The sequence below is a fragment of the Leptidea sinapis genome, chromosome 16 (genome assembly GCF_905404315.1).
Source record: "Leptidea sinapis chromosome 16, ilLepSina1.1, whole genome shotgun sequence".
NCBI classification, from domain to species: Eukaryota; Metazoa; Arthropoda; class Insecta; order Lepidoptera; family Pieridae; genus Leptidea; species Leptidea sinapis.
Window position 1 is genome coordinate 13,421,242 of NC_066280.1, and position 14,950 is coordinate 13,436,191.

Consider the following 14,950-nt stretch of genomic DNA (forward strand, 5'->3'; position numbering starts at 1 on the left):
CCCGGAAAGCAGAAGACCTCGGTTCGAATCCAGATGTTTTATTAGTTTTTTTTGTTCAAGTTTTGTACCTTCCCAAAAATCCGAGCAAGGCGCGGTCGTCCAGATACTTACTACTTATATTACCAATCAGATGTAAGTAATATATTCAAAAGGCTAAGGCTAACTATCTGCAATAGTTATTAAAGAGCACATCGCGTGAGTCTAAGGGCGGCCGTACACGGACTGCTCGAGCAGTTAACGGCTTAGCGACATCCACGGACCGCTCGAGTTGTGGTCTTCGACCGCTCCAGCATTGATTTTCCGCCGGAGTCGAGTCAAGGATTCTGACGAGGAAGCACTGCTTTACCTGCTTCTGCTCAAGCGGAGACGACGGCGGCGACGTCAAATGAGAAAATGTTGGGTTCATCCAATTTTGTAATTAAGAGAACAACATGGACAATTTCATCATATTTTTATGGAACTTAGAAGTGATGAAGATAAATTTTTCAACTATTTTAGGATGTCAATGTCTTCGTTTGATGAGTTGAATAATATATTAAAGTCTTAATTAAACGTGAAGACACAATTATGAGATGGAATTTCGTCATGCAGTTGACGACTTGAAGCAGTCGTGTGTACGGCACCGAATGATTGACTATAGTTCACCGCGCGGTCACGGCTTCAAGCAGTCGGTCTCAACTGCTTGAAACAGTCCGCGTACGGCAGCTCTAAAGCATACTGATTGGGACGCATTTTGACAGGAACGTTTGTTTAAAGTGACGAATACTATATTCTATTTAAACCGCAGTCTTTTTACATCATTTCACTTAATCATACTGCCCCAATTAGCTTGACGCAGCGAAGAGAGCTATGAAATGGTACTTGACGAGCGATGCTCACTTGGCGGTCATTTCGTACACTCTGTATAGCCCAGAGACATTATGTAACTAACGGAACTGGGCTCGCGTACTGCAATGCAATGGGAATGCAAGTGAGAAAATTATATATGAGCGCGATATACTTTTTTTAATTTGTGAATTTCGATAATATGAACTATCAGTTATACATTTAAAAAAAACAATGTACAAAGGGTTACTTAAAGAACAATACTCCAATAAAATAATACTAAGTATAAGAGTTAACAACAATATAATTATCAATGTCATGACAAGCTCACAATTAATAACTTATAACAAATCAAATCTTCCGTCCAATGATGACATGGTTGCGAGGTGATACCCTTGGATCAAAAACAGGATGTATTTCACAGTAAATACCTGAAATAAAAAATAATATGAATTTTTTATCGGTTCGTATTTATTATTTCATTCGGATTTAAATATTAGTCTGACAAATGCGCGTTCAATGAATAATCCGTTCTAAGTACTGGTATCGTATCGCAATAAATAAGTTAATTGAACTAAACTTTTTAATGTACTTACTATGCCGGGTCCGCTGGGCCAATTTTTTAACAAAACATGTTTAAAAAAACAAGTTAGCAAAACAGTCCGTCCACTGCATCTGTTTTTGTTTCATTCAAAAATGAGTGGATGACGATGAAGACGTGGGGGCTGTTCTAGCAATTTAGTTCTCAAAAGAAGAAACAGGAATAGATCCCGGATTCGACCATAAATGCAATCACATTCATTCAATACTTAAGAATTAAAAATTGTTAATAGGTTCGGTATGAATACCTTTTCTCGTTGCTTAGAACGTGATTTTCAAGAGTTATATATAGTCTCATCGGATATAAAAAAAAGGATGTGGAATAATGTAATGTGATTAGGCCTGTCTATACGCTAACATTATAACATCCCAAAGAACCAGTCAATTTATACAACTGATAACAGAAATTATCTAGTTGTATAAAAAACAAAGAATTTTTTTATTCCACTCCATCACAAACAAACCAAATAGAATTATCGCTAGCTACGAATGATAGGTACGTCTTCGTTCAGTAAACACTAACATATTCAGTTAATTTCCCTCCCCGTAGGTGAACGCGGGTGATGTTATCCATTTCTCGCGATAAACATGTTTTATTTAACAAAACTTTAAGCCGCGCCCCTAATCGGTTAATAAAACATGTTTTTGTGTTATCAAACACGAAAACACGGCGCTGCAGACCCGGCTTTACTAAAACGACCTAAACCCAACTTAACCCAAACGTAGAACAAACCTGAACAAAAAGCTCCGGGTTAGATTTTTTCGGTTTCCAAGCCTTCATCACACTTCTATATATTATTGTTATTGCAACTTGAATTAATGTTTTCGAACTATCAACTACAATTTTTATTTTATGAAATCGTATGACGAACGAGATGGACCGACGATCTGTTCAAAATCGTCGGAATACGTTGGATGAGGGCAGCACAGGACCGATCGTCATGGAGATTTCTGGGGAAGCCCTTTGTCTAGCAGTGGACGCTTTCCGGCTGATGATGATAATTGATGACGAACGAGTATTCTCTTGGAGGAACCACGGAGGAATATCAGTAGCATTCCGATCTTTTAGGTGGTAACATGCGCATTTCTTGAGGCCCTTCTGTCGTAACGACTGGGAAACACCGCGCTAAGGAAGTACATTCACCAATTTGGTTGTATGTGAAAGAAAGTTTCCTGAAAAGCGCATTGTAGAAGAACGTCACATGGATCAGTCATGGATAAGTCAAACTGCTCTTCGGAATACTCCGTATGGCAATTATTATTTAATGAAAATAAGGGACAAGACGAGCAGGACGTTCAGTTGATGGTAGTTGTAACGCCCTGTCCATTACAATGCAGTGCCGCTCAGGATTCTTGAAAAACCCCAAAAATACTGAATGGCACTAAAACTGCGCTTGTCACCTTAAGACATAAGATGTTAAGTCTCATTTGCCAGTAATTAATTAATTAAATGACTCAAGACTCAGACTCGACCATCAGACTGAGATTCAGATCCTTGTAGCGTGTTTGATTTCATAGTATTCATACACCAACAAAGGAGACCTTTTTGAGACTTTGTACAAGTAATTTCACTAGCTGCGGCGCCCTTCAAACAGAAACACAGTAAAGCTTACACATTACTGCTTCACGGCAGAATCAGGCGACGTTGTGGTACCCATAATCTAGCCGGCATCCTGTGCAAAAGAGCTTCCCACTGGTGCCAGATGCAGTAGAAGTAAGCACTTAATAAACTCAAATATAATAAAGCTGTGTATTCAAGACAAACTGTAGACAAATAATTTCGAATGTCTGTATAAACAAGTGAAACATCGCCAGCAGCGAGCGCAGAAATATGATAATGTATGAAGACTCTCTTCATACATAATCGGCCTTACAAACAAACTTGGTTCATCATATAACATTTCCCGCGTTTATTTGCATGGCTGCTTGACATTCGGAAAACTATAGCATACATTTTTTTTTTAATTTATTTAGTGCCATGGAATGCAAGTCCAAAGGCCAATCATTATCATTGTATTGACAGTTTTTTTCTGGAATATGAGGAAAAACGAGCGTACGGGTCACCTGGTGTTAAGTGATCACCGCCGCCCACATTCTCTTGCAACATCAGAGGTGTACGCGAAAGTGTATTCTTTGTTTATTCTCAGGTATAACATTATACCAAGTTTATTAATTGTAAGGACACACAATAATATGTAAATATTATGACACTGACCATCTTACTCAACCAACCGTGTTCTGTCAAGTAATAGAGCCTATCCAACAATATGAGTGTCTCAACGAGCGGCGCAAGCAACAAGCGGAGCGTGTAGACGATGATCACTCGCTTCCATTGCGACAGATCCGCTTCCGCCTGTGAAGTGTCCATGCCTGGCAACGACATACGCTCCAATGCTATTTTGCAGTAGCTGAAAAATAATGATTTAAATAAAGTTATTAATTGAAATTATTGAAAGCTTCAAACACGGTGATGTGTAGGTTCAACATAGTGTCAAGAAGTAAGTACATATGTAGTGAGAATATAAGTTCTAAACAATTTGTTATTTTTCAAAGTACCCTCACTTTTCGGATTAATTACACAAATAAAATTAGAAAACGAGTGGTTAGAGATGAAAGAGTGACATCTCAAGTAGGAAATTGTTCCTAATATGCAAATATTGTGGTTGAGCAGGTTAGCAACTGTTAAGTAGATCCTGTAGATGAAGCCATAACATGAGAGTCGAACAAGACATACAGGATTTAACAATGATACGTCACTCGAATGGTTGGCTTAGTTGGAAGAGCGCTCGCACGGAACGCGCGAGAGGTCGCGGGTTCGGGTCTCGCATCGTTCATAAATTTTGTTTTCAAATTTTATTTGTAGAACATAAGTTGCTATTTAACTTCGAATTTCAACGGTGATGTAGAAAGGGAGATACAGTCACTGTCAGCCACATAGTTCTTCATTACCTACACAAGTTCTGTAAACGGCCATTAAGGCCGGGACGCATTAGCGCGGCGCTGCGCAGCGCGGCACTAAGCGTCATAATATTATTTGAACCATTTTGTATGGAACATGTCGCACTAGAACGGTGCTGCACTGAGCGTCACTGCGAGTCGCGTCAGAATTGCCTCCGAGAGACTGACGCGCAGTGCAGCGACGCTCAGTGCGACACAGCAAGCGGCGCGTCGCTTCAGTATGCATACTGTTAATTGTTAAATTTGTAGAATTTTGTCTTATAATTTAATTAATTTTAATAACCAAATAAAAATAATTCAATAATTAATTTTATTAGTTTAATTTAATAAATTAATAATTGTATTATATTTATTTATTTTGGATGCATACTCTTATAAACTATCTTATTTTATATATTACAGCCATTGTAAAATACTCTATTGATTGAAAAGTGTGGCCGTTGTGGCTCTTTTTGTTGTGTTCTTTTCAAGAGCTCTACTTTTTCCGAAACATTATGGTAGATTCAGTAGTTTAAAGAAATACTTATAGTGACGATTCAAAAGCGCTTAGTTTAAGCCTGGTTGAAAAAAGTTTATTTTACTTTGAAATCTTTTTTTTCTCATCCGTTAATAGGTTCTCATTCTGCACAGAATAAAGAAATAATGACCTAATCCTCGTCACTATCGCTCATCTTGTTACGTTGTTCGCACGCAAACTGCTATAGAAATGACGCGAGCTGCCACTAACTGCAGTTGTAATGCGATAGGTACCGTCTAGCGACGTGAAGCGACGCGCTGTAATGCATTCCGACCCTTAATAACAATGTACATATTGTGAAATAAGTCTAATAATGGCAACACTGATATAATTACTCCGGTGAGTTGTGTTACATGAAAAAGTAGGTGGTAATTACTCTGAAACTTGTTAGCCCTTCAATCCAATTTGATGATAAATAATCCTTCTTAGTTACTTAAATTCTGAGTGCTACTACAATTGCGCTAATCACCTTGAGATTAGAGTTTAAGTATCATTTGCCCAGAAATTTCACTAACTACGGCGCCCTTTAGACTGAAACACAATAATGTAATAACACGTTACTGCTTCACGGTAGAAAAAGCCGCCATTGTGGTACCCATAATCTAGCTGGCATCCTGTGCAAAGGAGCCTCCCACTGGATATGTTTTAATTTGAATTCCTCCACTTAATGATATATTATGTAATATAACATATTTATTACTTCTCGAATGTCATATTTTCTGTATGTTTTACACTTCTGATGGGTGAGTGACGAAGCTTGGGGTTGTGTGCTACCAAAATTCGTTCTAGAGCAGCCCTGAAGGCATGTACCTGTAAATATATAACACATCATAATTCAATCATCAGGGGTAAAAGTTGTACAGGTGCCTAATTTGATTTGTTAGCCCCCTCATGTATGGTATGCCGGGACCTCGGCTGTGGCAGAGCAAACTCCAACACCTCACATTATATTCGGTTCAAGAAAGTATAGGCCGGCGATAAGAACTTTGCAGTCTCCCAAGCTTTTGGAAGCCATTAGAATCGGCCGACGAACTTATTTGAATATAGTCAAGGGTTGGGCTCTACCTGTTTCGTTAAACACATCTCGGAATAAGACCCATAGTGACCCGATGATTGTATAGAGTACATTGTGAATACATTTTGCGCACCAGTGATTGCCAACAGTGTCATCACCGCCGCCGCCTCCCACGCCTCCTTAGCTAGTCGATGATGGTTATTGCACGAACCGGAAGCTCCTGAACTCTGGAGTTCCCCAAGGATGTTTGCTGTGTGTAGTGCTAGTGATATGTTGGATGCCTCCAACAAAATTGCTATGTGGACTGCAGAACTGGAGATGCTGTACACATGGGCCATACATGTCTCTCTCGGGAAATTGTCGACCAGTTCGGAAGAAACTTGTGTCTACTATTGACAGCTTTCTTCCACATACAACCAAGCTGTGTGACTTTCTGGTTTTGCTGAATAACCTTCCTTGTGTGGTTTTCCTAGGATGATACACATGGGTGCATTTAAATAACAGCGCATACACCTGCCTTAAAGGCCGGCAACACTCCTGGTGGCAGCCTCCTCCTCTAGTGTGGCAAGATAATATGGCTGGCGTTGATCACTTAATATCAGATGATCTATACTAAACTTATATAAATTAGATTGCTAAGGTCCTTACATCTCATGTTTAGATGCTTCCTTACAAAACATCTGTACCAGTGTAGGTAATCAACCATTTGTCATTACTTTTACCAACAAAAAATTATAAGAAACCATTCATATTACACACTTACCTTCAAATCATTGTAATCCCCTTTACACAATTTTTCACAATAAACCTCGATTGCATGACATGCAATTTCTCTGCTGGGATATGACAAAGTGTAATCAAGGCTCTGTAAATATTTACTCATTGGATATCCGATACCATTTTCACAGGTTAGCTTCATGTAACAACAACCAACAAGGCAAATAAACTTTGATCTTTCACAACTAACAAAGTATTTTAACAATAAAGGTCCCAAGTCTCCACACGGATGTAAACCAATCAGGCCGTGGTTTGAAATTGAAAAAGATAATTTTTCTAACTGACTTGGAGAATTTAGTGTTTTGTTGCAGTGTATAGGTCTATTTAGTTTTCTCATTGTTTCAGCATCAACATACTTTTGTGCAGTATATTCTAATTCTGAGTCCAGTTTTCTGAAAAAAATATGTGTTTAGTTATTTTAACCCTAAATATTATATAACATATTTAAAATAAGTAATAAATCAAATAAAAACAGTATTAAAAATACTCCTAAGCACACTTAGGACCTCATGACAGAAGTGGACTTCATCAAGATGAGGTTGATAACAATTAAAATACAACTATTTTTGTTCAATATATCTATAGAGTTATAACAGTCACACAAGCTATATATAATAACAAATAAATAATAATTAAATCATTTATTTCAGGCATTTTACCCATATAAATAAAAAACAGGTAAGCACTTAGCCTGACAGAAAATCCAAAATTTGTTAGTTACAATTTTTACTTAAACCTATGTTAGTTGCTACTGCTACTCCTTAAGTCTACCTTTTAACACTACTTGCACCCTAATGCTAACATGAGCCTCATTCCAAGTTCTCCCGAGGCAACTGTTTGGTTGAAATGCGAATGTACTGAGGAGGGTGTTAGTGCTAATCGTAAGTCTACTCATGCAGCACATTTGCTATAATATATAATATACTGACAAGCTCACCTTAAGAAATTTTCAATTCAATAATTAACACCAAACCCACCCTATACATACCGATAGTACAGACCTAGCTTCATCCGTCAGTTGGTTTTGTCCTTCAATTCCAACAGTATGTAAATCATACTTATATGAAAGCATTCTCACTAAATGTCCAAGACCAGAACCAAAATCTATTACAGCATCACAGCAACTCTCAACAGCAACAGAATGTACCACATTTGCCATCAAACTGATCTCATGACGTTTTTTTAGTTTAACATGTTTTAAAAACAAATTTTTTAGCTTAGGATGTGATCCAATGACACTTTGCTTTTCATTAGATTCAACTCTATTGACGCTTTGCCTAGGAAAACTTAATGATTTAATCACTTTCATGAGTGCTAAAAATGATAGCGGCAGAATATGATTTGTGGGGAGATCCCTTATTATGTATCCAAGGGTTTGTGGGTCTATATCACAGAAACATTCTCGCCATGCTAAAGGCAAAAGCTCCCAATGATTTTCTGTGAAAAAATCCTAAAACCAAAGTATAAATGATTATAAATATCTGCTATCCATGATATAAACACCAAAAATTTGGAAAAATTATTAATTACCACAACATACAAATCCATCAACCACCTATGGTGTTGTATTACTTTTAACGACATCTCAATAGATATTTTCAACGCATCCCTGTGTTTATCCATTTAGAAATAATTTCGTACGTATTATTATTTTAATGTTCTGTGATAAATGTAGTAGGTACACTAGGTACCTACATATCAGGGGTGGGACAGACGCCTTAAATTGACGTTTTCAGAAGACTGTAGTGCCATCTGTTGGCCCGAAAATGAAAGCTTTGGCAGCTGTCACTCGCTTTGAAATCTTTCAACTTTCCTTTATTTGTGTTACTGCCCACTGGTCATAAAATGGCGGCTACGCCTAGCGTTTGCACATGTATGTAGCTCTTGTGTTCCATTTTGCATATTTACACTACTAAATCTATCCTTAAAGTTCTATGTTGTGACAAAATTAGATAACTAACTCTACGCGCAATTTCAACATGGTAATAAATTGCAATACGTAGCTACATTAAAAAGTAGAGTTAGTTATTTAATTGCGTCAGAACATTAAAAATGAATTTTATAATTTCGAGCTTATATACAGTTATTTTCGGAGCCAATCTGCAAATGGCCCCAGCTTTCAAATAGACAGCTCATAATGCGTAGAGAGGGCTCTCTTTTTCCTATATATTATTATACTCTTTGGTCCGGCTCTACCAGAGTCGGAGAATCCCTCCCCGAGCATTCTCGCTCGGGCTGCCCCTCGTATTCTGGGGAGGGCACAGTACCGCGCATACCTAACCCACATAACACCACGGCACCCCGCTCCACGCTTAATGTGGACTTCTGTAATATCAGGGGAATTCACTCCAATTTGAACACCATCCACCACCACCTTGAGACGGCGCGGCCGGCCTTGTGTTTCCTTATGGAGACGCACATATCTCGACCTAGCGATACGCCATATTTAACGTACCCCGGGTACAAAATTGAGCATAATTTCATGCCTCATGCCTGGGTATGTGTGTACGTTAGGGAGGACATCTGCTGTCGCCGTCTCGGCAATTTTGAGGGTAGGGACCTGTCTACTCTCTGGCTCCGCGTAGATTTAGAGGAGCGCGTCCGCATCTATGCGTGTGTCTACAGGTCCCATAGTGGTAACGCAGAAACGGATCATCTCATGGGCTGCGTTCAAGCGGCATTTGATGATGTGCTTGCTCAGATCCCCTCCGCTGAAATCATAGTCTTGGGTGATTTCAACGGGCACAATGCCGAATGCCAATACGCAGGGCGATCTGTGCATAATTTTGCATTGGCGTATGGTTTGTCCCTTCGGCCACATCCCGCTCACCCAAATTTTGTTACATATAGTGTGAAACATATCTACTCCGAAATCTCCGCAACATCTGATTGTCTCTATTGGAATACAGTCATTTCCAACTGCCTTCCCTCCTTTTAGATGGTTGATTGCAGCTTTAACTTCTTCTCTAAGAATAAGAGGTTCCAAGTCATGATCTTCCGGTTCAGTGGAGATATAGCTGCGCGAATCAGGGTCAAAGAAGAGCGGCTGGCAGTAATTCTTCCAGACTTCCAGAGTATTTTCCAGTTCAGTCACAACCTTTCCCTCCGAGTTTTCGATGGTCCATGTTTTAGAACTGAACTTTTTTGTAATTTCACGAATCTTCTTGTGAAGGTACCTACCCTTGGGGCAGGGTTTGTTTCCCTTCGGATGATTCTAGCGCCTGCGCCGTTGCGGTAGCCGATGTGATACTGCAGGGCATGGATATTTTTATACCAAGCTCTGTAGTACCGATCGGTAGCAGATCACAGCCCTGGTTCGATGCGTCAGTTAAAGCAGCATCTGACTGCAAAAAACAGGCATATCGAACTTGGGTTGCGGCGCTGGGCTCAAAGGATCCGAACTGCAAAGTCCTGAAGAGGAAGTATAACCGTGCCTCCAGATTTTTTAAGCTGCAAATCGCCCGTGCGGAATCGAAGCACGTCGTCAAAATTAGCTTTCCAGTTAGCCGACCGGAACACGCAAGTTCTGGTCGTTGTCGAAAGCTGCTCTTGGTAACTTCAACCAGCCGTCCATGCCGCCGTTGCACATGAGGAATGACACCCTGTCCCATACGGCAAAAGAGAAAGCCGATCTCCTGTGCACTCTTTTTGCCTCCAACTCGACTCTTGACGACAACGGAAAAACACCGCCGACCATCCCGCGGTGTCAGAGCCCCATGCCAGAATTACAGTTCCGACAGAAAACTGTTAGGCGAGCTCTGTTTTCATTGGACGTCAGGAAGTCGAGCGGGCCGGATGGCATTTCTCCAATCGTGCTTAGAACGTGTGCCCCTGAGTTGACGCCGGCGCTAACGCGTTTATTCCGGCATTCTTATTTAAAAGGCGTAGTCCCTGATTCATGGAAGTCAGCCCTTGTCCATCCGATCCCAAAAAAAGGAGACAGTTCGGATCCGGCAAACTACAGGCCTATTGCTATTACCTCCCTACTCTCCAAAATCATGGAGAGCATAATTAACCGCCAGCTCTTGGTATACCTTGAGGGTCACCAGTTGATCAACGACCGGCAGTACGGCTTTCGCCATTGACTGGCGATCTTTTGGTATACCTAACACATAGATGGGCGGCGGCTATTGAAAGCAAGGGGGAAGGCTTGGCAGTTAGCCTGGATAAAGCGAAGGCCTTTGATCGTGTATGGCACAAGGCGCTCCTCGCAAAACTTCCATCATTTGGGCTTCCCGAGAGCTTATGCAAATGGACCTCCAGCTTCCTCACTGGGCGCAGCATACAGGTCGTTGTCGACGGTTATTGCTCGAATCCCAAGCCCGTGGACGCTGGAGTGCCCCAAGGCTGTGTGCTGTCTCCCACGCTGTTTCTTCTGCATAACAATAATATGTTGGACACCGCCAACATGCATTGCTATGCAGACGACAGCACTGGTGATGCCGTATGCACGGGCCATGCAGATCTCTCTCGGGAAAACGTTGACCAGTGCCGGGAGAAACTTGTGTCTTCTATCGAGTCCTCTCTCGAGAAGGTCGCGGAATGGGGTAAGTTGAACCTCGTCCAATTTAACCCCAAGAAGACTCAAGTTTGCGCGTTTACCACTAAAAAAACCCCATTTGGCGTATCACCGCTCTTCGAGAACACTTCCCTTAAAGCCTCGCCTAGTATCGGAATACTGGGTCTCGAAATCTCGAGCGATTGCCAATTCCGTGGCCATCTGGAGGGCAAAGCCAAATTGGCTTCGAAGAAACTGGGCGTCATAAATAGAGCACGGCAATACTTCAAGCCGGCCCATTCTAGCGCTCTACAAAGCGCAGGTCCGGCCTCACATGGAGTATTGCTGTCATCTCTGGTCTGGCGCACCCCAGTATCAGCTCGATCCATTTGACCGCATGCAACGCAGATCAGCTCGAATTGTCGGGGATAGCGCTCTGTGAACGGCTGGATCACTTGGCGTTCCGTAGAGACGTCGCTTCATTGTGTGTCTTCTACCGCATTTATCACGGGGAGTGTTCCGAAGAGCTGTTCAACCTGATTCCTACCGCCGAATTTCACCTTCGTACGACACGCCACAAGTTGCGATATCATCCCCACCATCTGGATGTGTGGCGGTCCTCCACAGTGCGGTTTTCAAGGAGCTTTCTTCCTCGTACTACGAAGCTGTGGAATCAGCTTCCTTGTGTGGTGTTTCACCTTCCTTAACGCTCTTCTGATTCCTCTGGTGTTGCAAGAGAGTGTGGGCGGCGGTGATCACTTAACTCCAGGTGACCCGTACGCTCGTTTGTCCTCCTATTCCATAAAAAAAAACATATCAATCAATCACAGAAATCAGAATCTTAGATTAGGTATACATATAGCAAATAGAGACAGAGCACTCAATATATCAAATAACAAATGTCGTATTTTTTTCATTTCAGGGCATTCAAGGGTCAGAGCCAACAAGAAGCGGAGCGGATGCATTGAAATGATCCGCTCCGCTTCTTATTTATTTATTTACTTTATTGGAGACAAAAACAGAAACAAAAGATGAAATACATATACAAATTATAACTAACTAAAATAATTACAATTATTCCCTTCCAGATTCCTAGGTCCAGATTTTTTAAAGTTTTACATATCTCAGATTTGGTAAGGTTAAATACTGTTTAGATACACTGGGCTATCAGATGTAACATCGTTAAGTTTATTAATGTTGTAAGCCTTGGGTGATACTGGTTCAAAAACCGATTGAAAGTATTTTGAAAACATCTCTGATATAGTAGTAGGATTATCCGAAGAGTCATTTTCTAGTATCATTGTGTGGGGATATCCGGAATTCGTTTCTTTAAGGTTAGGTGTATATTTCCAAAAGAATTTAATGTTATTTTTTAAAGGATGATTCGACATTTTCAATATACTTTTTATAACAATCGGATTGGTAAACTTTCCATCTCAACCAAAGTTTTGGTTTACGTCTCAATGTACTTATCAAACTTCTTGAGAACCAAACTGGAAACCTTGGCGATACATGTCGTTTAAGAGGCACGTGGCATTCAATTATGCTATTGATATTTTTATAGAAATTATCAACTGCATCTTCAGGAGCTAAAGGATTAAGTTCAGAGAGCCAGTCAACATTAGATATTGCTTCGTTAATAGTATCATAGTTAGCTTTAAAGAAATTTCTGTTTTCTTCATAGAAAAAAATATATGTCGTGGTGGATGGTGAGGTACAGTATTAAGTAACGGATCGTCTGAAATATTCACCGTGCAATTTAAAATATTACAAAATACGAAATCTAGTATTCTATCGTTTTGGTTCACAATAGTATTTATTTGTTTTAAAATCAAAAAATATATGGTATAAGTTAATTATTTTGAGGGTTCCGTATCAGATAGAGAAGGGTGAAGAAAAGGAGCATCATTTGACCATTTTAAGTAGGGAAGATTAAAGTCGCCCAGTAGTAAGTAGTTATTAAAATTCATGTTAGTACGAACATTATGGAGCTTGGAGAAAAACCTATCATAAACTATGGTTTTGGATGCAGGTGGTACATAGAAGTAGTCCGTCATGTGCAAGGAAATGTAAATAAATTTCTTCCAAGTCGATGGCCTCCGAATCCGACCTCCTAATTGTATTAATGTTTTTTTTGACAAATACTAATACACCCCCACCTCCTTTCTTATTAGTCAAAGCCAAGTTCCGATCCCGACGATTAAGTCCCATATTCATTTGATTGTAATTCTGAATCTAGTATGGCTTGGGAAAGCCAGGTTTCAACTGAACTATGACGTCATAATTGCAAACAAGCAAATTAAGTTTTAGGTCTGTAAGTTTTGACTTTAAGCCACCACAGTTTTGGTAAAAAATCGTAATATTATCAGAAATCATTATGGAAAGAAAAGTAAAATAAAATGTACAATATAAATATTAATTTAAGGATTGTTTTGCGTGCTTCCGAGTACAAACATATTATTTAAATAAAGGTATGAATATGAAGTTCTATTATGTCTTAAAATTATACAATCTAATGTAAAGAAGTAACTTAGTCATATTTTGCTCAAGTCAATCCATGCGTACATGTAATTTTTAATTTTGGCCGAGCAGCTGGTCAGTCGTCAAGGAGCGGCGGGCGCGCGCGGATGCTATCACTTCGTCTCTTTGACGCCGGGTGCATAGTTGTAGCACAATGTTTTTAGGGCGATCACTGCGAACTCCTGGGCCGGGGGTCACACGATGCACCGATCGAATGTCGCATTCTTTGATGAACGGCGCGTAATGTGGTGCTTTCCTCAATACATTCTGGGCGCGATGTGAAGGAAGCCAAGGCCTTTTCCAGCTCCTTAATACGTCTCTCCGAGGCATCCAGGCGTTGCTGCTTTACACTCATAGATACCTCTTGAATCGCGATGTGCAAATCTTCCCGCCATTGTTGACGCAGACTATCAAACTTTGCATCAAAATATTCTGTGAATGGTTGACGTTCAACATAGATGAAGGAGAGCATTCTGGTGTGAGATAATCCCCGATGTGCCGGTCTTTTTAGATTTACATAAAGAGCATTTCCATTTCATTTTGTTCATTGGTAACAGTCAAATCTGCGCAGAAATAGTGTTTATATAAATTACAAGCCACGCATTTTATAACATCCTTCTCGCTTACAACTTTTTTACACTTCTCGCAATCCATGCTTGTTAACTTATTTTGTTATATAACTTATAATCTAAAACTTATATCGGTAATCAGTAATTATATACGATGTAATTATAAGATGTTTTGTTTACTAACAATGCGTCGCTCGTTTCGATACAGGAATGGGTGCGTGTGCAAGTATAATATTACTTGTATACTTTCCCAACTCAACACAACACACAAACTGCCTCAACCAAAGTATATTTATAGATTTTAATCAAAAATTTATAACAATGACTCATTTGTTAATATAATATTTACATCACTTACGGATAATATTATGTACGATATTTGCCAGCGACACGCCGCAATCGCCTCAATAATCTAATAATAACGTATCACCGTCAATTTTAAATATTCTTTTGCTCACTGTTGCTTAAAATTCACTTAAAGAATACACATTCACTATCAAAAATATATGCTTATAAGAACTTACAATAATTTAATTTAACTAAATTTAATGATAAACCGCGTTTTAATAATTATATTCGACAGAACTTGTGTGTACGTGTCACGATCGCCTTACGTAGTTGAATATTGACTGTCGTTTCTTGTTTTCGTTAGTTCACTATTTTAGTAGCTA

At 39.7% G+C, this 14,950-nt stretch overlaps 1 protein-coding gene across 4 annotated transcripts; it reads right to left on the minus strand.

The window, feature by feature from the left end:
- Positions 1-1,111: 1,111 nt before the first annotated feature.
- On the minus strand, positions 1,112-8,422 carry LOC126968707 (methyltransferase-like protein 25B). Of its 4 annotated transcripts, none has more exons than XM_050813792.1 (6): positions 8,223-8,422; positions 7,694-8,142; positions 6,679-7,084; positions 5,601-5,710; positions 3,658-3,833; positions 1,112-1,256 (listed from the first exon to the last, which is right to left on the minus strand). In XM_050813792.1, exons 1-6 carry the CDS (start codon positions 8,313-8,315, stop codon positions 1,177-1,179), a joined length of 1,314 nt encoding a protein of 437 aa, XP_050669749.1. In that variant the 5' UTR covers positions 8,316-8,422; the 3' UTR covers positions 1,112-1,176. The 4 variants fall into 4 exon arrangements, with proteins under 4 accessions (XP_050669749.1, XP_050669750.1, XP_050669751.1 ...); XM_050813793.1 differs by having other exon boundaries at positions 8,233-8,377; XM_050813794.1 differs by lacking the exon at positions 8,223-8,422 and having other exon boundaries at positions 7,681-7,837.
- Between the last annotated feature and the right edge of the window lie 6,528 nt (positions 8,423-14,950).

Bases quoted from the DNA above. Each gene is read 5' to 3' on its own strand.
- LOC126968707 (XM_050813792.1), bottom strand. From the start codon at position 8,315: ATGGATAAACACAGGGATGCGTTGAAAATATCTATTGAGATGTCGTTA. The intron at 7,085-7,693 runs GTCTGTACTATC...TATTTTTTTCAG, and splicing joins CAACTGACGGATGAAGCTAG to AAAACTGGACTCAGAATTAG. The intron at 5,711-6,678 runs GTAAGTGTGTAA...ATATATTTACAG, and splicing joins GGGATTACAATGATTTGAAG to GTACATGCCTTCAGGGCTGC.